Source organism: Schistocerca nitens, chromosome 2, assembly GCF_023898315.1.
Source record: "Schistocerca nitens isolate TAMUIC-IGC-003100 chromosome 2, iqSchNite1.1, whole genome shotgun sequence".
Taxonomy (NCBI): Eukaryota; Metazoa; Arthropoda; class Insecta; order Orthoptera; family Acrididae; genus Schistocerca; species Schistocerca nitens.
Window position 1 is genome coordinate 1,191,914,856 of NC_064615.1, and position 24,590 is coordinate 1,191,939,445.

Below are 24,590 nucleotides of genomic sequence, written 5' to 3' on the forward strand. Positions count from 1 at the left end.
CCCTCCCTCCCTCCCTCCCTCCCTCCCTCCCTCCCTCTGTGTTCCACACGCGGACCGCGCGAGGGAAAAATGATTTCCTGAATGCCTCAGTACAAGCTCTTAATTTCCATTATCTTTGAATGGTGATCATAGCGTGATTTGAAAGTTGGTGGTAATAATATATGCTCTCCAACTTTCTATGAGATGTGTAACGCACTCGCAATCGCTAAATGTACCAATCGTGAATCTTGCCACTCTTCTTTGGACCTTCTCAATCTCTTGAATCAGACCCAATTGGTAAGGGTTCCATACAGATGAACAATACTCTAATACTGGATGATCTAACATATTTTAAGCAATTTCCTTTGTCGAATGACTGCATCGCTTCAGGATTCTGCCAATAAACCACAATTTAGAGTTCGCCTTGCCCGTTACTTGTGTAATATAATCATTCCATTTTGAGATCATTTCGAATAGTCACACCCAGATACTTGATGGATGGTACCGCTTCCAAAGACTGGGCACTTATTTTGTACTCTAACATTAATGGGGATTTTTTCTTGTTATATCCAGTAGGTTACACTTACTAATATTGAGAGATAACTGCCAGTCATTACACCAAGCATTTATTTTCTGCAAATCCTCATTGATTCATTCACAACTTTTGTGTGATACTACTTTCCTGTAGACTACAGCATCATTGGCAAACAGTCTAATGCCACTGTCAATACCATCAATCAGATTGTTTATGTAAATTGTAAAAAAAGCAGTGGACCTCTTACGCTGCCCTGCGGCACACCTGAAGTTACGCTTTTTTCCGCTGAAGTCGCCACATTCAGGACGACATACTGCTCTCTGTCCATTAGAAAACTTTCTGTCCAACTGCATAGGTCATCAGATAGACCATAATCACGCACTTTTTGGAGCAAGCGTCAGTGTGGAACTTAGTTGAACACCTTTCGAAAGGTGAGGAATATGGCATCAACCTGGGAGCCGGTATCTAGAGCCTATTGTATACCATGCACAAAGACGGCCAGCTGTGTCTCGCATGACCACTGTTTCCTAAAACCGTGCTGGTTTCTGCATATGAGCTTCTCAGAGTCTAGAAAGGTCATTATGTCTGAACACAAAATATGTTCCATCATTCTACAAGAAATTGATGTCAGTGAAATTGGCTGGTAATTGTGTGCATCTGATTTTCTACCCTTTTTATGGATTGCTATGACCTGGGCCTTCTTCCAGTCTCGTGGAACTTTCCACTGTTCCAATGATCTCTGATAGATGATTGATAAGAATGGTGCTATATACATAGCATAGTCAACATATAATCTTATGGGGATACCGTCTGGGCCTGATGCCTTCCTGGCGTCTAAGTATCTTAACTGTTTTACAATCCCAGATACACTAAACACTATGTCAGCCATCATTACGTTTGTTTGATAATTGAAGGGGGGAATGGTGCTGCAGTCTTCTACCATAAACAAGTTTTTGAAAGCTAGGTTTAGAATTTCAGCCTTCTGTTTATCATCATTCATTACATTACCCGTACTGTCAGCAAGAGAAGGTATTGAATTATTTGTTGCATTCATAGATTTTACCTACGACCAAAATTTTTTTGGGGTTATTTTTAGAATCTGCAGATAAAATATTGCTTTCAAATTCGTTAAAAGAATCTCTCATTGACCTTTTGACAGCTGCTTTTATTTCGCATAATTTCTGTTTGTCAGCGGGGCAGTGACTATGTTTATAACGAAGGTGCAAAATTCTCCGCTTTCTCAGCAACTTCATAATATGATTGTTGTACCAAGGTGGATCCTTTCCCTCCCCTATATTTTTGCTAGGCACATATTTCTCTAGCACATGGTGGACAATACCTTTTAATTCCGACCAAAGATGCTCAATATCTTTGTGTCCTGGGGTGAATGCTTGGAGCAGACTATGAAGATATTCATTAATGATACTTTTATTTGCTTTGCCAAACAAGGAAACTCTACGCTGTTTCTTTGGTTTTTTTTGCAACTTCCACTGACATAGAAGCCACAATAACGCTATGGTCACTAATACCTTCTTCTAGATTAACTTCCTTCACCAATTTAGCCAGCCGTCGAAAGGACCCAAGGATTTCCTCGGAACCCCCAACGACAGGCATTGTTGGTGCCGACATGTGCAACAATCTGCAGCTGGCTGCACCCCGCATGCTCGATAGCCACCTGAAGAGCCTCTTCCACATTCCAGACAAGGACCCCCGGCAAGCACACTGAGTGAACGTTGGACTTCTTTCCCGCCCTAGCCACTATGTTCCTGTGGGGCTGCATGACCCGCCTAACATTGGAGCTCCCAATAACTAAAAAACCCCTATCCCCATGTGCCTGTCCGGACCTTGCTGAAGGAGCAGCCACTATCCTGGCAGAAGGTGCATTCTGACCTGACTCAGCCTCAGACCTCCCCCCCCCCCCCTCTGTCAGCATCAGATAGCACAGTGAATCTATTAGCAAAGTGCATGGGATTTGGCAGGAGCCTGTGCGTCCCTCATACAACCTCCGCCTTGAGGCTTGAGTCCTCGACACAGTCCGTCACCAACACTGAGGGGACAGTGGGCCAGCCGGCTCAGTCGCACCTGAGGTCGGCTCAGTGACAGAGAGCTGTGACATCCCCACCTGCACATCTAGTGCAGCAGAGGCTGTCCCAGGTGCCCCATCCTCACCGCACCTCAAGGTGGCACTGTGGAGCTTGTTGACTGTGGCCAACAAAGCTTCCAGCTGTGTTTGGACTGTGGCCAACTCCTCCTGCATCCACATACAACAGACACAGTCCCTATCCATCTAGCTAATAAGTGATGTACTATAAGAAACTTAAGGAAATCTACTGCTACACGAGGTTAACAGCTTCACTCTAGTAGGCAGAAAGGACACTCAACAATCAAAAACAATAAAAATGTGTCGTAAAAGCTAGATCTGATGCTTATTTTCCTGCTAGGGGCTGTCTAGTGAATACCTAGGAATAAGACAGTAACCTACAAGAAACTGCTAGGGGATACCTAGTGAATATTATTGACAAATTAAACAGTAACCTACGGTAAGATGCACCTACTGATTATCCCATGTACTTATAATGTAAACAAGCATTTATATACAAGCGAAAATGCCCTAATAAAACTATAAAAAACTGCTACCTTAAATGTATTGAGTCTAAATGAAACTAATAAACGTAAATACTGAGTATTTTACATTGAGAGATGCAAGTACAAAACAAAACCTTTAGCTAACAACAAGAGTTCAGAAAGGAAAGCACAAACTCTGTAAGAACCAATGGGCTTACAGTACACGATCACTAATGCCCACAACAAGCTAAGGAATTTAAGCACACGGTGAGGTGAGTTTTAGCTTTTTGCTAACTAAACCGTATATAAGAAGGGCTCAGAAGTTGTATTGTAACACTGATTTGCTCCGATATTGTAGTGGAACACTAATTTACCACATATTTTACATTTTTTTTTAACTGTTAATGATCACAAGTTGCACTAGTCAAATGTATAAAAGTGAGGTTAGAATTCACTGTCAGTATCACTTTGCTAATGAAACATATAAAAACTGCTACCTTCAATGTATCGAGTCTAAATGACTCTAATAAACATGAATACTGAGTATTGTACACTAATTTAAACTGATTAACCCTTGTATTTATATTATCTTGTAACACAGCAAGCAAAAAGCACTCGTAGCCGGCATCAGGGCTGCCAACAAAACCAACTTTGCTAATAGATTCAGTGTGCTTACAGTCCTGTAAGTATTTTGAACATTGTTGACAGAGACATGTTATTGGCCTGTAATTTCTGGGCATTGCCACTTTAGCTGGGTCCTTCTATATGAAATATATTTTTCCAGTTGCTGGCCATTTAGTGATGTTTCTTGTCTGCAACATTGCAGTGAACAGTTCATCCACTGCAGACCGGTCAGGTATTTGAGCCAGTTGTGTAATTGATTTGTTGCCAGGAGATGTCCTGTTCTTGACTTTCTTCATTCTTTTCTCAACCATTTCAGGTGCTAGCCCCAGCTGTTTCATACTGTGCTTAGAAAATGTACTTTCAAAGTGCTTGATCCACTCAGCAGTTTTGTTGTAGTCTTTTTCATTTCCAAGGGATCTTTCCAGAAGTTGATTATTACTTTTGTGTCATCTTGCCCTGATTGATTTAGACAGTTTGATTTTGCCCATACTGGAAGATCCTGACCTTATGCCTGAATATTGGTTTATCTCACTAATAGAAAACTGTAACTAACAAATAACACTAGATAACAACATAATATCTAGTTACTGTTTTCTGACTAAATCACTCAAGAACATTTTATTTATTAAAAATCTTGTGAATAATTTAGACAGAAAACATGCATTGAAGTGCAGTATGATTATAGACTTCTGCATGGAATTAGTCTGCTTTGTTAATAAATCCATAAAAGATTGGCAACAGTACTGCTACAAAATAAACGGAACTGAGCAGAAGAGATCATATGAATAAAATATCAGAAATATTATTGGTCCTCGTGATATGCAGTGTAACCCTCCTATTATATTCCCAGAATTAACATTACCCTGTTGTTTGCTTTTTTTATCGGTCTCCTCAAATTCTCTGTGTTCAGAATGCTATAGTTCACTGTACGTAGGAAGGTGCCCCAGTTTTCAGCTGTTCCGCACATCCCCCTCCATTAATGCCAAGCAGCCAATAATATTCATTCTCTCTCCGAGGTGCTACCCTTGAGTTACAACTAGACTGCGAGAATCTCTCTCCCGCATGCTGTGCTGTTGCCTTACTTCAGGACAGTACACTTTAATTCACAAAGCAACTGAAATATTCATTCAGTTGTCAATGTTACTTTCTTGTACCAGTGTAACTGTGAATGTGTGTCTGTAAATGTTTTAGTGTGATTGCCAGATAAATATGTCCGATGATGGCAGTAAACATGAAGTGCTTCACAAACAGGCAAGTAGGTTTACCACAGTTGCAACTTTTTGAAAGGTAGGTCTGAAAGCGGGACTCCAATTTTTGACATCTTTAGGACACAACAATGAACTGGAGCAGCATGAGTCTGTAAGAGAACTGTACAGAGAATAGTAAACAAAAGTGTTGAAGCTGTAGAAACATCAGGAAAATTTGGTTTTGTGTCGCCTGGAAAACACTGAAATCACAGGAAAGCTGTAACACAAATGAATGGTTTTAACAATGATATTTAGAGTGCTCAATGTTTGAAGTGTATATAAATAGTGAATACCCAAAGTGACAAAAACTTGGTGTGATTATAAAAGAGAGAAATGGCTTCAGAGGTAGCAATTTGTCAATGAAAATAATTTTAAGACATTGATTTCAGATATGTTACGAAGAGAGTTTTTGATTGAAAGATGTGACATAGGTGCATCACGAACCACATCACTTCTAAAGTTGTATGATACAAGAGGAGGACATAGTTAAAAAGTGTATTACCTTGATGAAACATGGGTGAGTCAGACTTATTCCATGAATGCTTGCTGGAATATGAGTGATGGTACTGGCAGTTCTAAAGTTCCCATAGGAATAGGTTCTCAGATAATTATGCTGCAGGCTGACTCTTCTTCTGGTTTTGTTCCTGAGAGTAAACTTGTGTTTAGGTGTAGGAGCAACAGCAGTGAATATCATTTGGAAATGAACACTGTCAGTTTCAAGAAGTGGTTCACTGAACAATTCTTGCCATACCTTGCTTTGTAGCCAGTCATTGTAACTACCGTGCTAGTTGTCATTCAGCTGTTACAGAGAAAACACTTACGTGCAAACAACAGCAAAGCAGATATAGTGCTCTGACTTTTAAGTATTTCACACAGTGTAAGTCACTCACGTGCCAGACTTTTGCAGCTTATTAATTTACACAATTCCCATGACAGAATGTACAGATTTGACTTCTTGCCTGTGAGTATGGTCACAAAGTTTTACTTTCAGCCACTTATCACTGTCAGTACAACACAATAGAATTAATTCGAGTGCAGGTCACAAAATATGTGGAAAGGGGGGGGGGGGAGGCAATAAAACATTCAACATAACAAATACTGAATCGCTTGTGCACGAAGCAATAGAAAACAGTGCCCTTCAACATGGGCACGGTGTGTGCAGTGTGCTGAAAAGCTTCAGAAAGACGACTGATAGGGAGGTGGAGATAAATGTAAGCCTTGTACCTATCACCCTAAATTTACAATAGGTGGTTTGGACACTGACGCAGATAGCAGTGACAATTGTATTAAGATGTAAACTTTAGAACAAATATAGTAATAGTATTTCTTGGTTTTAAATATTCCTAGACTTTACTGATTAGGAAATTGTATCTTATGAAGTATGTAAACTATAATGTTCCACATATTGCCCAAGGAGAAGTCAAGCTTTGTTTCACATGTTCTGTGCTCTAATTCACACACACACACACACACACACACGCACACACACACACACACACACACACTGTACAAATTATTAAAAAATTATATGGAGTAGAAACAGTTGTCAAGCATGTATAATGATGAAACTTCCTGGCAGATTAAAACTGTGTCGCCGACCGAGACTCGTACTTGGGACCTTTGCCTTTCGAGGGCAAGTGCTCTACTATCTGAGCTACCGAAGCACGACTCACGCCTGGCCCTCACAGCTTTACTTCTGCTGGTATCTCGTCTCCTACCTTCCAAACATGTATAATGATGTTTATTTGAGTTGAGTTTGATGTTAATTTTCATGTGTATTACATTTTTATTCTTATAATACAGTCCAAATCACAATAAATGGCAATTATTGCAACCCATTTTGATTATCTTGTCGTCAGACAATTGTCATTTTGAGAAAAATTGTACTTGATGTATTCACAAAACTGCTTCAGTTCTTGGCTTTTGATGTCACGCGGGCTAATGCTGTGGAGCAGCAGATGCAACTTCAAAACGTGAAGTACAATACAATGTACCAAAGCCAAGTGAACTTGACTGTAGACCACAGCAACATATTTTGTCAACAATAACTTTGTTTGCTAGCTCTGTGCTGCCACACATGTGCAGACCTCATCCCCTCCGTGCTTGCCTGTATCTCTGCCTCTGTGCGTAGATGCAGGTTATAATTCCCATTCAGTTTTGCGTGATCATAATTATTAATTTTCTGCAGTTTACACTTAATGAATCAATGTTACTGGAGAAAAACAAGAAATAGGTGTAATTAAGATTTAATGACACTGGCAAGATATCGGCTTTCAAGTAATATTTGCAAACATTATGCAGTAAACTTTTTTGAGCTCTAGTTCTAAATCAGCCGAAGATGTGTAACGTTTAAACAATTTGTGCCACCTCTACCAGCATAGCAATAACTATACTTCTGTTGTCAAAATCTTCAGTATTGCTGTGAATGGGAGGAAATTTTGCAACAATAAAAAAAGAGGTATAGTTGCACCTCTTCCAGATAGCACAGGGTGTCCCACTCAAACCTCCGTGATTTCAAAGACCCATAAAAAAACCATAGTAGATATGAAATGAAAAATGCAGCAATTTGTAGAGCATCTCAGAGAATTTATTTATTTATTATCAATACACCTTCTAACAATACCACCACTTGCAAAGTAGGTTAGAAATCAGATTAATAATGTTGCTCACGCATCATATGTTCGCTTTATCGGGCAACAACAAAGTTATTGACTGTGGATGCTATCGTCAGAACGGAAATAATGAAGTCCCTGTAAAAAAGTCATTAATTTTGGCACTTATCTTGAGTGGATTCCCACGTAGATTTCGTTGAAGTTATTGTGGCTCATCTTGTTGATTCTAGGATGATACCACTTTGACTGCTAGAAGGTCCAGATCTGTATTTTAGCAATATTTGAAGACCTAAGAAATGCATTTTTCAGGAAATTCTTAATGATCAAACAATCCCAGATCAGAACAATAGTATGGTAGAAATAGTTTTTGACTTGGTGTAACGATCCACATTTTTATTAAACTTCTTGTAAATTCACATATACTTCTTCTTAATTGTCACATCATTAAGAAAACAGTTTTGTATCAATCTTCATATATTTAATTTCGACTTTAACCGAACGCAAGACTTCACTGTTCTTTTACAAAGCAAAATAACAACTTAACTTCTGCAAAGTGAAACAAAGACTGCTCTGTGCGTATTTGCACCAGAAACGGTTACAAGTAAAAGATTATGACAGTCTCACAGAAATGAATACACACAAGAACCATATCACTGCAATATATTGATACAGCGAAGTACCTTTACATTAATAAAACCAAATGTGAATATTGTCACAAAAATATGTCTGTTACTTCGCAGAAAAGTAGTACGATATTACTGGTATCGAGAACTGGGGTTGGAGTGTCGTAATGGTCACGTAAATAAAGAACCATCACAACCTCTACATATGAACCATTTGTAACACAAAGAATATCGAGTTTGTATTCAATTTCTTGTCAAGTTCTTGTAACATTTCCCCTGTTATTGTTGCAATTGCATTACTGATAAGATGTCACAACGTAGGAGTATTGTCCACTATGGTCGCATACACGCGGTCCTTCACGAATCCCCACATGAAGAAATCAAGCGGCATAATGTCAGGTGAACGTGGTGGCCAGGCAATGGGACCTCCATGTTCAATACAATGACTGGGAAATTTCCTATCCAGAAATTTGCGGACAGTCGTTGACCAACGTGGCGAAGCTCCATCTTGGTGAAAAATGATGTCGGGTTGCAAGTCTTGTATCTGAGGGTACATAAACTGCTCCAACATGTCCAGATACACTGACCTATTCACTGTTCCGGAAAGAAGAACGGTCCAAGAATCCTGTCGTGTATTAGCCCGCACCGAACGTTAAGTTTTGGGCTATCGTGAACATGTTCAATGAGAATGTGTGGATTTTGCGAACCTAAAATCTGAACATTATGCCTGTTAACCCTTCCTGATAGATGAAAGGTTGCCTCATCCGAGAATAAACATCTTTCCAGAAAGCTGGCATCCATATCAATATGCTGCAGCATATCCACAGCAAACGGTTGTCGGCGTGGTTTGTTATTTGGCACCAGATGTTGCAGAAGTAGCACTAAGCACACATTTGAAAATGCTGGTGAACTATAAGATGCAATGTTGATCAAGGTACATCTAGTTACCTAGATGCTTCACGAATTGACTTACATGGTCTACTGATGCCTCTTTTTTAGTCTTGTTTCTTCTTCTTGTTTATCCTGGCTTCTTGAGATCTCTTGTGAAGAGATACGATACAAGAAGTTCTGTAGTAGTGCAGGACAGTCAATGAAGTTACACAACAGTTAATAATTTAACTTTTGAAACTGTCGGTTTATTGTCATTTATGGAAAGAAAAACACTCTCATACTCTCAAGCGGTCAGAAAACTTTGTGTAACTTTTTGTGTGTGTAATGGGCCTTACTACGTTGCAAATCGTTTTAATAAATTTATTAAGCTGCTTTAAAGTGTTGCTAGGCAATGTAACCAACGAGTTGATGTGCGTCTCAATTAAAACTGGACCTCGATATCTTGACTAAACTTTAGATTCGTTTTTGTCAAAATCTGCACTTGTCTCAAAATTAATTTTAAACTTCATGCATTCTGTCCCAAAGCATTTGCAACTATTGTACGCGATTTACTGGACAGCTCGATCGTGCACTGGCGTGTAACATATTTGAAATCGAGCGCGCAGGTTTCAGTTTTCCCTAATGGGCTAAACAACTCTTCTGTAATAACGTGATGTGTCTATCTCATGTTAAGTTCAAATGAAACTGGATTTACTCTCCATTTGGGCGAGGATCACAAAATAAAATTCACCACATAGGTCATCAAACTGTACACGTGCACTTCTAGCATTCTAAGTGATAACTAGTCTCAGAGTAAAAGCTGCACATAAATTCACACTTTTTTTTTATGCATACAAAATTCAAAATACCTTTATATTAAGCAAATAAATTATGGCATGTAATTACTAATTAAACATTTCCGATTCTGAATAAACTTCAAGAACTTGTATTTCATAATCAATGAAATTTTATCGCCTGAGAGAAACTATTAGTTTTCTAAAACTAATTTAGATTACAGTTAACTTGTGTCTGGATGATGACGTCACTAATCAACACTTGCTTGGAATGAACGAAATACCTGTACTGAAAAATACTGTCCGTTGAGTAATTTACTGACTTTTATAACAAATTTGGTGCCCCCTGCATCACTACACTGCCCCCCACCCCCTCCCTCAAAGTGTAATGTCGCGATAAGGCCGAAGACGTTACAGGATTCACTGGAGCGTGGTAGGGTTGTGTGCTGTGCTGTTATACTTTAGTTCAGCCATCCCAAGATTCGTACCACAAGTTGTAACATGCATGCACTTTACATCAAATTTCACATGAATGATTGCAAATGGGGGCCTAACAGAAATTGCCCGTTTAAATGAATCTCCAAACGTCAATGAATTTGTTCGAATGTCTCTTTCTGACACGATGCTCTTCACACTCACTACACAACACTTCACCATATGGTGAGAAGCCCTTTCAACTGGCTGCACAAGGCAGGGATTGCAGCCAGTCCGAATAGAAAATAGATAGAACTGTGACCTCCACCAAGCCGTGTTTTCAAACGAGCCGCGTACAGTGTCGGGTCGAATGACGTATCAGCTGGTAACATCACCTCTACTTCTCCACCATGTGTCTTGTGATTCTCTCTGGAGGAAGTGTTGTGTATTCACTTGCTATTGTTTTGTCAACAGAAAAATGAAGTGAATGCGCAATTGTTCCAGTTATTCGGCGAATGTGTTCCATAATTTGTTTAATATTGAAGTTTGTTCCATCACACATAATTGTCCTTAGTTTATATTAAGACAGTAGTCCTTACATCTTCCTACCATTGTACCTTCATGAGATTTGTATTCATTTTCCTTACCAAAATGGTTATCGGTTCATCATGAAATTCAAATAATTATTTCCGTATGTTTTGTATCATACTTTCATTGTCTTCAACACCTGGTTTTCTTCTTATAATATTTTCCAGATTATAATGTTGATTAGACAGTTACATCAGCTTTCTTTACATTCCTTTCTCATATTTCCTTTAGCTTTGATTGTGCCCATTACACATACATAAAATACACTTTTTACCATTAATACATATAAAATTCCTTCAACAATTTATAAACATAAAATACTTGTGCCTCTAGGGTAGCATTCTTTTAAACTTAACCAATTGTCTTGAAGTCAGTTAATCTTGCTTTCTCTTGTTCTTTAATCTATTAACAGCTTCTTTCTCTTTTCAGACATTCTCTTTTCTGTGAACTTTTTCATTTTAATCTTCTTTAATTATGTTATTGTGGTATGTTTGCCATAATACATACATTATATTTAATAATAATTGAATAAAATAATCCTCGTACCTATATATAAAATAATGAACAAAATAATACATCTTGTAGCTCATCGTGTGGTTAAAGTATAATATCGGTGTCCTGTTAGTAAATACTCTTCTCATTCTCTTTTCCGGCATTTTCTCTTCATAAATGGTTCATATCTTCTCATTGATAATGTTTTTTTGCTCTGTGTGGTGGAATAAACCTTTTATCACATCAGAATTACAGTCAGCAAGCATACAACTCCCTTCATGGGGAATTTGTATTATTCTGTATTGTTCTGCATATAAATATTGCATTTCTTATTTAACTTTTTCTTTATCGAGGCCTTTGGATGGTTTTTCACCAATATTTCTTCTCCAACAGCATAGGTTATTACCTTCTTCACATTTTTATCGAATTTTGCCTCTCGTAATTGAGCTTGATGTTGTAGATTTAAGTAAACTTTCTTCGAGATGTCCTCCTTAGTGAGATTGTCTCCTTCAATTTGTTGCCATCCCTTTAGCCAGTCTTGAGAACCACCCTTGCCATACATCACTTGGTTGGGCGAATATCATATAGAAGTATGAGGCAATTTGTTACAAATCCTTTCAAATTCTGATAACCACTCGATCCATTTGTAATGTTCGTGTGTTGTATAGATACGTAGAAATCAATTTAAGTAGCGGAAAAATCTTTTGATTGGTTTGCCACGTGGATAAAAACGTAATATACAGTATCACCCTACTTTTACGTGCCCAGAATTAATGTTTTCCCGCTGTTTACGACATTTTTTATCGGTCTGTCAAATTTCCTATGCCCACAATGTTAATTTACACCTGATCAACATACGAGGTGTGGCTAGAAAAAAACCGGACTAGTACTGGTGAAACAATGAAACGAATGCAATAAGGCTGAAAGTCGCGTGGCCTGTCACGTGACTCTCGCTCTGCCTACTGCTCGAGTTTCATCTGCCTCCTGCACTCAGTCTGCCCGTGGCGTCTGTTTTAAGTAGTTGACGTTTTGTCTGTGCGTCGGAAAATGTTGAGTGTACAGAAAGAACAGCGTGTTAACATCAAATTTTGTTTCAAACTAGGAAAATCTGCAAGTGAAACGTTTGTAATGTTACAACAAGTGTACGGCGATGATTGTTTATCGCGAACACAAGTGTTTGAGTGGTTTAAACGATTTAAAGATGGCCGCAAAGACACCAGTGATGACACTCGCACTTGCAGACCATTGTCAGCAAAAACTGACATCAAAGGGATTGTGCACATTGATTGGGTACCAGAGGGACAAACAGTGAATCAGCATTACTACATTAGCATCCTGGCTGCCCTACGTGAGCGAGTACGGAGAAAACGGAACGATTTGTGGAGAAAAAAGTCATGGATCCTTCACCAAGACAATGCCCCAGCTCACAGTGCGTTGTCAGTGAAGACGTTTTTGGCAAAACACAACATTCCCATCTTAGATCATCCACCCTACTCACCTGATTTGGCCCGCTGTGACTTTTTTCTTTTCCCTAAAGTCAAGTCAGCTTTGAAAGGAACTAGATTTGAGACTGTTGAAGCAGTAAAAGAAAAAGCGACGGAAGTAATGTATGGACTTATCGAAAATGATCTGCAGCATTGCTATGAACAGTGGAAAATTCGTATGGAGCGGTGTAGAGACCGAGGAGGAGAGTACATTGAAGGAGATAACATGAAATTGTAAATAATTGTAAATAAATGTTTTTTCCAGCATCAGTCCGGTTTTTTTCTAGCCGCACCTCGTATTTATAATTTTCCCGCAAATTATGTATTACGAAAAAATGTTTTGAGGCCATCCACTAGTGTTTACAAATATTAAGTGGTTAAGTTTCTTGACACCAGGGCACTCTATTCGGCGGATTTGAACACGTAAATGAGTAAAAGTTGTAACAATTCATGCCGTATCTCCTGCCGCTGCCAAGCTCTACTTGGCATGGTGGCTGATGGGAGTAACAAGGTTCATTCGAGCGAAGATATCATGGCAAATCACAACCATTTCTAAACTGTCTCTAATGCGCAAATGCAGTTTCGTTATTGTTGTGATCATCGTGACACCTTTATCGAACTATATTTATCTTGGCGTATGGCCACATGGAGCACTAGTTGACACTGTCATTCACATTGCGTTGCCCAAATGTTTTTAGTGTAAACACAGCGCCGGTTATGTATTGTATTCGTGCTGAGCAAAACATGTTTCGAGAATTTATTCTCGTTGTCAAGTGCAGTATTTATGTATGTATTTTTTGTAATGTTACAAAATTAAACAATATGAATGATTGATTGATTGTGTGTGTGTGTGTGTGTGTGTGTGTGTGTGTGTGTGTGTGTTTCTACATAACTGATGAGGCACAGTACTTCATAACCTCAAAAAGACGAGTACAGTGCAAGAGACGCAGAATAACACATATTCAAACACCATACAAAATACTTATTTACATATATGCATTTGACAGTGAGAAAAAATTCTCGAAACGCATTATGCCAAGCATGAAAAAATAAGTAACTAGTGCAGTATTTCATTATTTAAATAATGAATGACAGCTGCAGGCTTTCCAAAAACATCGATTATGATGTTTGAAATTAAGTCAAACGTTTCCACTTCCCAGACAGTTATCAATTCCAGTTACATCAGCAGTTTTTATTAGATAATAAACGTTTATTAGATGATAAAGTCCCTGACAAGTCTTTTGGTGCCTGTTCTGTACATATATCATACATAAAGTGCCACGGGGTATCCTATGCGTTACTTTTACAGCTTAAAACATTATTTCCCACATTTTACATTTTCCCACGTTTTACACCATTTTTTTTTGAAGTTCCTTGAAAAATGTAAAAGTGGGGTTTCACTGTATATATATTTAATATTATATTCTTTCATAGTCTCTCTGCAGATTCTGCTGGTGTAATAAGCAGCATTATCTGTCAATATCATCTTCGGTCTTCCAATCTCTGTTATGAAATCATTGATAAATTTCTTTAACATAGGATGCACATGTAGATTCCTCAAAGGATAAAATTTCATATACTTCGAAAAAATATCGTAGAATGCCAGAATATACTTAAATCTTCCACAAGTAGTAGGATGTGGTCCACACACATCACAAGATGTCAGTGTCAAAGGTTGGTGTGGTATGATTGGATGCAATTCAATTTTTTTTGGCAATAGTTGATGGGTTTAGTTTTCTGGCAAATCTTACATTTCTTTTGAATGTCACTAGCCAAGCATTCTAAGTTTGGATGGTAGCAGTATTGGGCTAACTTGGCTTTGCATTTTAAAGATCCAAAGTACCCCACTTCAGATGTGTCACAGTAAAGATTCCAGATGTTCCTTTGGAATGCATAATTTCCATGGTTCATCATGAGTTTCAGAAATAATGTATTAGATTGTAACGTAGATAGACTACCAGAATAACTCGTAGCTCCTTGGCTGATTACATCTCGATTAGATTTCCAGTAAGGATCTTGTTGTTGCAACTGCGACACATTGTGACACAACTTTAAAATTTGTTTCTCACGAAATGCAGTAGACAGTTTCCTTACTTTGAAATCTAAATAAAGTCTCTTTCTCAAATTCTTCATTATCCTGTCTTCTAGGCAAATGAGATAGAGCATCGACTACAACGTTGTCCTTCCCATTTATGTATTGCACTGAAATGTTATATTCTTGAAGTAACAAGGCCCATCTTCTTAACCTTGACTGAAACATTCTTCCCATTAAATATAAGACATAGCTTTATGGTCACAAAATATGGTTATTCTTTTTCTGTAGACAAAATATGTAAACTTTTTAAGCACCCGTACCACAGCTAGTACCTCTAACTCTGTGGTACAGTATGCCCTTTCACATTTAGAGAGCGTTCTACTTGCAAATCCTATAATATTAATGGTATTCATATCTTGTGGATCATTCATTTGGAAAAGTTTAGTGCCTAGGCCTGTTTCAGAAGCATCAGTGACAATGCAAAAATCCTGTTCAAGTTTCAGATGATGTAACTAAAGCATCTCGGATTTTGTCAAATGCTTGAATACATCCAGGGGTCCATTTCCACATGATGTTCTTTCACAGTAACTGTAATAAACATTATTGGCTGATTAATTGATTAGGCAAAAATTTGCAGAAAAATGAGGCTAATCCCATGAAAGATTTTAATTCCTTTTTATTTTTAGGATAGGGACGCTTTGATAGCACTCATTTTCTTAGGATTCGGCATAATGCCATCCGGCGTAATTACATGTCCTAGGAACTTAAGTTGACTTCTGGCGAATCTAGATTTCCTTAAATTTATTGTTGCTCCATACTGCAAGAATTTCGCAAATACGTTTTCAAGTAGATCGAGATGCTCCTCGCATGTTTCAGTAGCGATCAATAAGTCGTCCACATACAAGGTAACTCTGTCGAGCAAATCTTGTCCAAGTACAGTGTCTAGCACCAATATAAATACACTTCCACTAATATTTAGTCCAAATGGCATAACAGTGAATTGGTAACTTCTGCCCATAAAAATAAAAACAATATACTTTCAAGATTCAATCGAGATTTTCATTTTGCCAGTAAAACTTCTCATATTAAGAGATGTCAGGAAGCGGGCATGACAGAATTTCTGAATTAATTCATCCAAATTCTCAGGTCTTGTCTGTACTGGTATGATTATCTTGTTATCTCCGTGGTGTCTGGAACTAATCTGACATCACCATTCGCCTTGAGGAACGCCAAAATAGGGCTACAATATTCAGAATGAGAGGGCTCTATACTTCTCCACTCTAACATTTCGTTAATTTCTTTCTTGACTGCCTCTCTCTTTGATCAAGGAACAGAATAGAAAGTGCGATAAAAAGATTCGTGTGGATATGTTTCAATGTCGTATTCAAAACCTTTGATTATTCCGGGACATCTGCTAAATACAGGCAGATAATTACTTAACAAGCAACACAAATATTCTCTTACACTTGCAGGTAGGTAGATAGGTATTCGCATTCGGATATTTTCTCCTGAAGTGTAACTTGACTTATTTCTTCTCCAGTACATTCAATATAGAAAATATCACCAACTAAATTACAGTCAATACCAATATAGCTAACCATTAACTTCATGCAATTCTGATCCAGGACTATTTTGCCCTTTATCATAGAGATTGTCAAAACGTCACCTACAGAGTCCAAGGTACATGTCCCTTCTTTTAAATTGATGACTGCTCCAGAATTGCACAAAAATGTAGACCCCAAACACATGGAATGGTCATTCTTGGAACAATGGAGAAGGTACTTTCTATTGAAGCCCCCCCCCCCCCCCCCCCCCGCACCCTGCATTATAATGTTGACTTGTGCCTGCTTTGAGACCTTTTGCACTTTCGCAGTAAATGCTTCAGGTACAATCCATCCAGTAAAAAGAAATGTAAGCACGTTTGCTCCTCAACTAATTTGTTTAAAACAATCTTGCATCATTATGCTAATAGTTGTTCCAGTATCAATCAAAATTTCAACATCAATACCATTTATTACTTCTTGAACTACTACCTGCAAAATTCATCCACACATATTCAAAATGTAAGGTTTTTCTTCCATAAGTTCCTCCCTTAGATTCAAATCATCATCATACCTCAGTACATTCACTTTAAAATGATGCCTGCCCTCCTCATCCAATCGAGTCTTCCTAGGAATGCTTTCGGTGACCGGTTCTAGTTTAATCTTTTGGTAGACGTCATATTCGGTGGTTCATGTACTTCAGCAATACCTGTAGTATGGTCGGAATATGGTAATTGTTCCATTTACAGCTTTATTGCTCCGTTACCAAGTGGTATCGGTCCTTATGGTTGTTGTGCTTGTTGAGTTACATTTGCATCACCCATCCAACATCAGGTGTCAAAGGGTCTTTCCAAGGTTGTATACTATCAGGATTGTCTTCTGGGTATATATCACATCTGCGTGAATTACCATACCGATTATTCGAATCTTTCTGTCTGCGTTTGCGATTTGGTTTTCCTGTACTAGTCTGATTCACCTGATTATTATTATTTCCATAGGTTTCTTTAGTATAATAGGTGTTATGTTTATATTGATTATTATTATTGGCTTTACTATAGCTGTAAGATGTCGCTCGCCCTCCTTTGTGTAGAATAGCTTTAGTATTTCTATCTCGGTTGTTGTTATTGTTAATACTATTATTATTTCTTTTCTTTCTCAGACGGTATGTTTGGTTAAAAATGGAAAGTGATGTGGATCTTGATCAAGCGTGACTTCCTTTTAACTGTACAGTATATGTTACATTGCATTTAGGAACTTTCGGGTAATTGAACAAGTATCAATAATTACAGATTTCTGTAGTTGTATGTATAAGTTTGGATGTAGCTGTATTGTGTTGATATACTGGTGGATATTGTGTCGTATGACTCGTGTAGTTGATAGTATAATCGGTATAATGTCAACTTTATCCTGATGCCACATGTCCTTGACTTCCTCAGCCAGTTGGATGTATTTTTCAATTTTTTCTCCTGTTTTCTTCTGTATATTTGTTGTATTGGGTATGGATATTTCGATTAGTTGTATTAATTTCTTCTTTTTATTGGTGCGTATGATGTCAGGTTTGTTATGTGGTGTTGTTTTATCTGTTATACTGGTTCTGTTCCAGTATAATTTGTATTCATCATTCTCCAGTTCATTTTGTGGTGCATACTTGTATGCGGGAACATGTTGTTTTATTAGTTTATGTTGTATAGAGGTTGTTGATGTATTATTTTTGCTACATTGTCATGTCTTCTGGTGTATTCTGTATTTGCTAGTATTGTACATCCACTTGTGATGTGATCTACTGTTTCTATTTGTTGTTTGCAAAGTCTGCATTTATCTGTTGTGGTATTGGGATCTTTAATAATATGCTTGCTGTAATATCTGGTGTTTATTGTTTGATCCTGTATTGCAATCATGAATCCTTCCGACTCACTGTATATATTGCCTTTTTGTAGCCATGTGTTGGATGTGTCTTGATCTATGTGTGGCTGTGTGAGGTGATACGGGTGCTTGCCATGTAGTGTTTTCTTTTTCCAATTTACTTTCTTTGTATCTGTTGGTGTTATGTAATCTAAAGTGTTGTAGAAGTGGTTATGAAATTGCAAAGGTGTAGCCGATGTATTTATATGAGTGATTGCTTTGTGTATTTTGCTAGTTTCTGCTCGTTCTATAAAGAATTTTCTTAAATTGTCTACCTGTCCGTAATGTAGGTTTTTTATGTCGAGAAATCCCCTTCCTCCTTCCTTTCTGCTTAATGTGAATCTTTCTGTTGCTGAATGTATGTGATGTATTCTATATTTGTGGCATTGTGATCGTGTAAGTGTATTGAGTGCTTCTAGGTCTGTGTTACTCCATTTCACTACTCCAAATGAGTAGGTCAAGATTGGTATAGCATAAGTATTTGTAGCTTTTGTCTTGTTTCTTGCTGTAAATTCTGTTTTCAGTATTTTTGTTAGTCTTTGTCTATATTTTTCTTTTAGTTCTTCTTTAATATTTGTATTATCTATTCCTATTTTTTGTCTGTATCCTAGGCATTTATAGGCATCTGTTTTTTCCATCGCTTCTATGCAGTTGCTGTGGTTATCCAATATGTAATCTTCTTGTTTAGTGTGTTTTCCCTTGACTATGCTATTTTTCTTACATTTGTCTGTTCCAAAAGCCATATTTATATCATTGCTGAATACTTCTGTTATCTTTAGTAATTGGTTGAGTTGTTGATTTGTTGCTGCCAGTAGTTTTAGCTCATCCATGTATAGCAAATTTGTGAATTTGTGTTGGTATGTTCCAGTAATATTGTATTCATGAATAATAAATGTCTGCTTGTGTCTGTGTATGTGCGGATGGATATGGGTGTGTGTGCGAGTGTATACCTGTCCTTTTTTCCCCCTAAGGTAAGTCTTTCCGCTCCCAGGATTGGAATGACTCCTTACCCTCTCCCTTAAAACCCACATCCTTTCGTCTTTCCCTCTCCTTCCCTCTTTCCTGTGCGAAGCAACCGTTGGTTGCGAAAGCTTGAATTTTGTGTGTATGTTTGTGTTTGTTTGTGTGTCTATCGACCTGCCAGCGCTTTCGTTTGGTAAGTCACATCATCTTTGTTTTTAGATGTATCTGTAATTTGTATTATTTAGCATGTTGGATAGTGGGTTCAGAGCAAGGCAGAACCAGAAAGGACTTAATGAGTCTCCTTGGTATATTCCACACTTAATCTGTATTGGCTGTGATGTGATATTATTTGAATTTGTTTGGATATTTAGTGTGGTTTTCCAATTTTTCATTACTTTATTTAGGAATTTTATCAATTTAGGATCTACTTTGTATATTTCCAATATCCGTAGTAACCATGAGTGGGGTACACTATCAAAAGCTTTTTGGTAATCAATGTATGCGTAGTGTAGCGACCTTTGTTTAGTTTTAGCTTGGTATGTCACCTCTGCATCTATTATCAGTCGCTCTTTACATCCTCGTGCTCCTTTGCTGCACACTTTTTGTTCTTCATTTATAATTTTGTTCTGTGTTGTATGTGTCATTAATTTCTGTGTAATGACTTAAGTTAATATTTTGTATATTGTTGGTAGGCATGTTATGGGGCGATATTTAGCTGGTTTTGCTGTGTCTGCTTGATTTTAGGTTTCGGATAAGTTATTCCATGTGTAAGTGTATCTGGGAATGTGTATGGGTCTGCAATGTAACTGTTAAATTATTTATAATAGAGGGAAACATTCCACGTGGGAAAAATATATTTAAAAAACAAAGATGATGTGACTTACCAAACGAAAGTGCTGGCCAGTTGATGGACACACAAACAAACACAAACATACACACAGAGGTTTTGGTGCCACTATTTATCTTTGTGGCTGCAAAGCATGCCTGTGTAGCGCTACATGTATTCGACGGCAGAAGTTAGTTGTGGCTGCACCTACCAACATTTTTCAGAACTTCTGCTTACTTTGTACTCGATTCTAAGCCGCAGCCGGTTTTTTGGATTACAAAAACCGGAAAAAAAGTGCGGCTTAGGTTCGAGTAAATACGGTAAGTCTTTCCGCTCCCAGGATTGGAATGACTCCTTACCCTCTCCCTTAAAACCCACATCCTTTCATGTTTCCCTCTCCTTCCCTCTTTCCTGATGAAGCAACCGTTGGTTGTGAAAGTTTGAATTTTGTGAGTATGTTTGTGTTTGTTTGTTTGTGCGTCTTATCAACCAGCCAGTGCATTCGTTTGGTAAGTCACATCATCTTTGTTTTTTAAGTATGTTAAATAATTTAGTTAGATGTGAATGTGTTGAGGTGAACTTCTTTAGCCAGAAATTTGCTATCTTATCTTTTCCAGGGGCTTTCCAATTGTGAGTAGAATTAATTGCTTGGGTGACTTCATGTTGCAAAATTATCACTTCAGGCATTTGTGGTATCATCTTGTATGTGTCTGTTTCTGCTTGTATCCACCGTACATGCCTGTTATGCTGTACCGGGTTTGACCATATGTTGCTCCAGAAGTGTTCCATGTCTGTTATGTTTGGTGGATTGTCTATTTTAATGTGTGTGTTATCTATTGTCTGGTAAAATTTCTTTTGGTTTGTGTTGAATGTTTGGTTTTGTTTCCTTCTATTTTCACTTTTTTTGTATCTTCTAAGTCGTTTGGCCAATGCTTGTAATTTCTGCTTCTTTTCATCTAATTGCTCTATCGCTTCTTGTTGTGATATTTTACCTAACCTTTTTCGTTTTTTGTTGATATTTCATTTCTTATAAATTGTGTTAACTGTCCGATGTCTCTTCTAAGTTTTTCTATTCTGATCTGTAGCCTGTGTTGCCATGCTGGTTTTGTGGGTTTCTTCTGTGTCTTGGTTGGTTCTGCTCTCTGCCTAGTGTGTATATTTGGTGTAGTGAGTGCTCCTATGTAAATCAGTAGTTGTAACTCTTCCATAGTTGTATTTTCATTTATTTTGTTGTGTATGATTGTGTTGATAGTTGTTATCGTTGCTTCGACTTGTGGGTTATTTGGTGGGCTATGCAAGAATGGTCTATTATTATTATAACATTGTGAGGTAGAAATTTGATTAATATACCCTACTTGGACATCTTCTATTATCGTATCGATTGAATCAACTACAGACAGGAACTGTTCCACGTCATAGTCAGGGACATTTATAATTTTCTCACGTATATGAATAGGTAATCTTCCTTTTTAAAATACGTATCACTTCTCTATTGGAAATAGGATCACTCCAGTACCTCGTTTTATTAATGTATTTCTCGTAATACTGTCTTAATGAACTTCATTTACTATTATAAAACTCCAGTTGATACACCTCCTTTCATCGCCTCTGTTGTTTGCTACTCGACCTGTATTTCACTAAGAAAAGTTGTTCAGACTCTGCACATCTATTACAATTCTCACACACTTCTGCCGCCCACAGTACTGCTTCATCTGTGGTCTTGGACACAATAAATTGAAGTCTGTCATGTTCAGACCAACTGCGAGGAAAAATATGCTTAAAATTGTTGATGAAAATTTTTGGATGGATGTCATCTTTTTCAGTTGAAAAGGTGGGAAACTTTCTGCTTCTGAATGTGCTTGTCGCAACCTTTAAAGACGACAAGTACCCCCTTTGTACAAAAGTGTCATTTTCATTTCCATAACAGTCACAAAATTTATCGGGTGTATTCCCGCAACAGTTACATTTTACTCAACTACAGGATTTATTATTCCTAAGCATGTCTTCAGAATAGCTGTCTGTACTCAATACATTTCGTGAAGTTTTTTTTTGGTTCTAATTCTGACAATTTAAAATTTTTTTCACTTTGCCACTTAGGTAATTCTTCAATTACTTTATCTTTAATAGCCTGAAACTCACTAATAAATAATTTGATAAGTTCATCATTTGCCATTTCCTTAACTACCTCAGCTTGTTTCAACTCAAGAGTGGTATTGACTTTCTCTTCGATTTCCTTATTTTTAACTTATATCCGCTCAAGAACATCATCATCTAATTTTTTAGTTTGGTCCTTTAAATATTTATCTATGCCCTTGCAAGTGTTTATTTTTAATTCTGACATCTTTTTAGACAGATCCTCAATTTGCACATTAGCCTTCAAGTAACTACTTTTACAGTTACAGATTTTATCTGACAAATCATCATGCCCTTTTGAAATAGTTTCACATTTAGTATCCGGCTGAGCGCTAAGTCGGCGGCTGAGCGCTAAGTCGGCGGCTGGCGCGCTGCCACAATTACGTAAGCCAGCGTCGAGCGCTGGGGTCACAGTCCAAACTGATAAGAACTTTAACTTTGAACATGCTGTTGCATCCTCTATGCCAACAGGTTCTAGATGTACCCTTGTCCATTTCTCAGCTACGCTACAGATCACATACTTTTTGGCAAAAAGTATTACTTATACACAGGATTTGATGTGGTCACGTGACCTGCGTTTGCCATAATATATTTCATTTGTTGTTTTTTTGTAATTGTTTATAACAAATGTAATTGTTTTCGGCATTTATATGCGGTATTGTGGCTATGTTTGTTTCAACTTGTTGTCACGTGACCTCTTTGCTTTGTTTTCACATGTATATGCGGCACTGTTTGCATTACATGTGTGTTGGACAAGGGTACATTGTTGAACGAATTTAGCAACGATTTAGACATTGTTGATATGAGTATAAGTGCATATAAAGTCCATGTTATGCACAGGCATCACAAGGTCCGTCGATTTGTGCTGTCATGACATTTTTGGTGTTTGGTGTCAATATCATGTATTTTACGACTATTATTGTTTAATTTCGTGGCAGCGCGCCAGCCGCCGACTTAGCGCTCAGCCGCCGACTTAGCGCTCAGCCGGACGGGCGCACCTAGTAAGGCTAGTGCGCCCGTCCGGGATAACGCGCGGCTGGCTGGCTGAAATATTCTAAGTCCAGCAAAAAGTTAAAGTCCCCACTGGGAGCGAGCGAGACTTCGCGCTGCTGCAGCCGCACATGCAACAGCATTGGACGCTGCCACGTCAACTGACACAAGGCTCCGTCGTCTAAATAATTATCTAACACACAGAATAACCTATAAATTCAGTGCATATGTTGGTCATATCCATTAAAACTTTTATTTCTAATTCACTAAATTTAGTATTTAATCGTTCTTCCCACTCTACTTTTTATGTTAGCGAATTTCATTTAATTGTCTATTATCATCTTTAAGTGACTTGAACTTCAGAACACTTCCTGTTGCCAGAAACATCCTATACCATTCCTTAATTGTTTTCACATCAGGTGGATCATATTCTTACACATGACGATAATTTCTTTGCACAGTAATTGGCAATTTTGTTTCTGCAAACCGCACTACTGGTTGCGCGCGCTGCTGTGGAGTGACCATTTTCACTTCATGCGACCACTATGCACTCTGGCGACAATACTTGGCACTTCTGACATAGGAATATAAATTCTTTGAGATGCTCTACAGTGTGGTGCATTTTTCATTGTCGTATGAATATGGTTTTTCTCTCCTGGGTTGTTATTGGGGGAGGTTTGAGTGGGACACCCTGTATATGAACTAAATTAAAACAATTACACATGTGGTGCCTGTTTCAGGAACAATATGAACCACATGGGAACTGTTGACATATCATAGTGTAAGGAAAAAAATGCAGTATCTTTGATTTGCAGTGAATGCAGGTAGTGTAGTGCCACTGTCCTGAGGTGTTAAAAATATTGGTCATTACGTTGCGTCAAGTAGGGTATGAGCAAACATAATCAAAATGGAGGAAGCATGTAATATTATGATATAATAGTTGCGGCTAGATTTTTTTAAAGAACTGATTTCATTACATTTGTTTGTAAGTTACATTTCTACAGAAAATGCTGATTTCGTAATACATTTGTGTGTGCTGTACTAATAAATGTGAATTTTCCCTTAAAAAATTAGGTTGGTAAACCAGCGACATTCACAGTGGATGCCTCAGAAGCAGGAGAGGGCACACTGGAGCTGGTTGTTAGTACAGACAAGACAACGGTTAAGGCAGAGGTAGTAGCCTGTTCCAGAGGATTGTACGATGTCACATTTGTGCCTCATGAACCGATACCACATTTTGTCAACATCTCATTCAATGAAGAAGATGTGCCAGGTTAGATTTTTGCTTTCATGCTCACTTATCATTACATCAGAATCATATTATTATGTGAATAGTGGAGAAAAACATATAAAGAAAGTACTACATTACATTA

General features: G+C 37.8%; 1 protein-coding gene across 1 annotated transcript in view; it reads left to right on the forward strand.

Annotated features, from left to right (window-relative positions):
* LOC126237535 (filamin-A) overlaps positions 1-24,590 on the forward strand; it is a 914,413-nt gene that overhangs the window by 739,410 nt on the left and 150,413 nt on the right. The window contains exon 35 of the mRNA XM_049947718.1: positions 24,292-24,490. Within this exon, the coding sequence (XP_049803675.1) occupies positions 24,292-24,490 (199 nt within the window). The remainder of the gene's footprint in view (positions 1-24,291; positions 24,491-24,590) is intronic.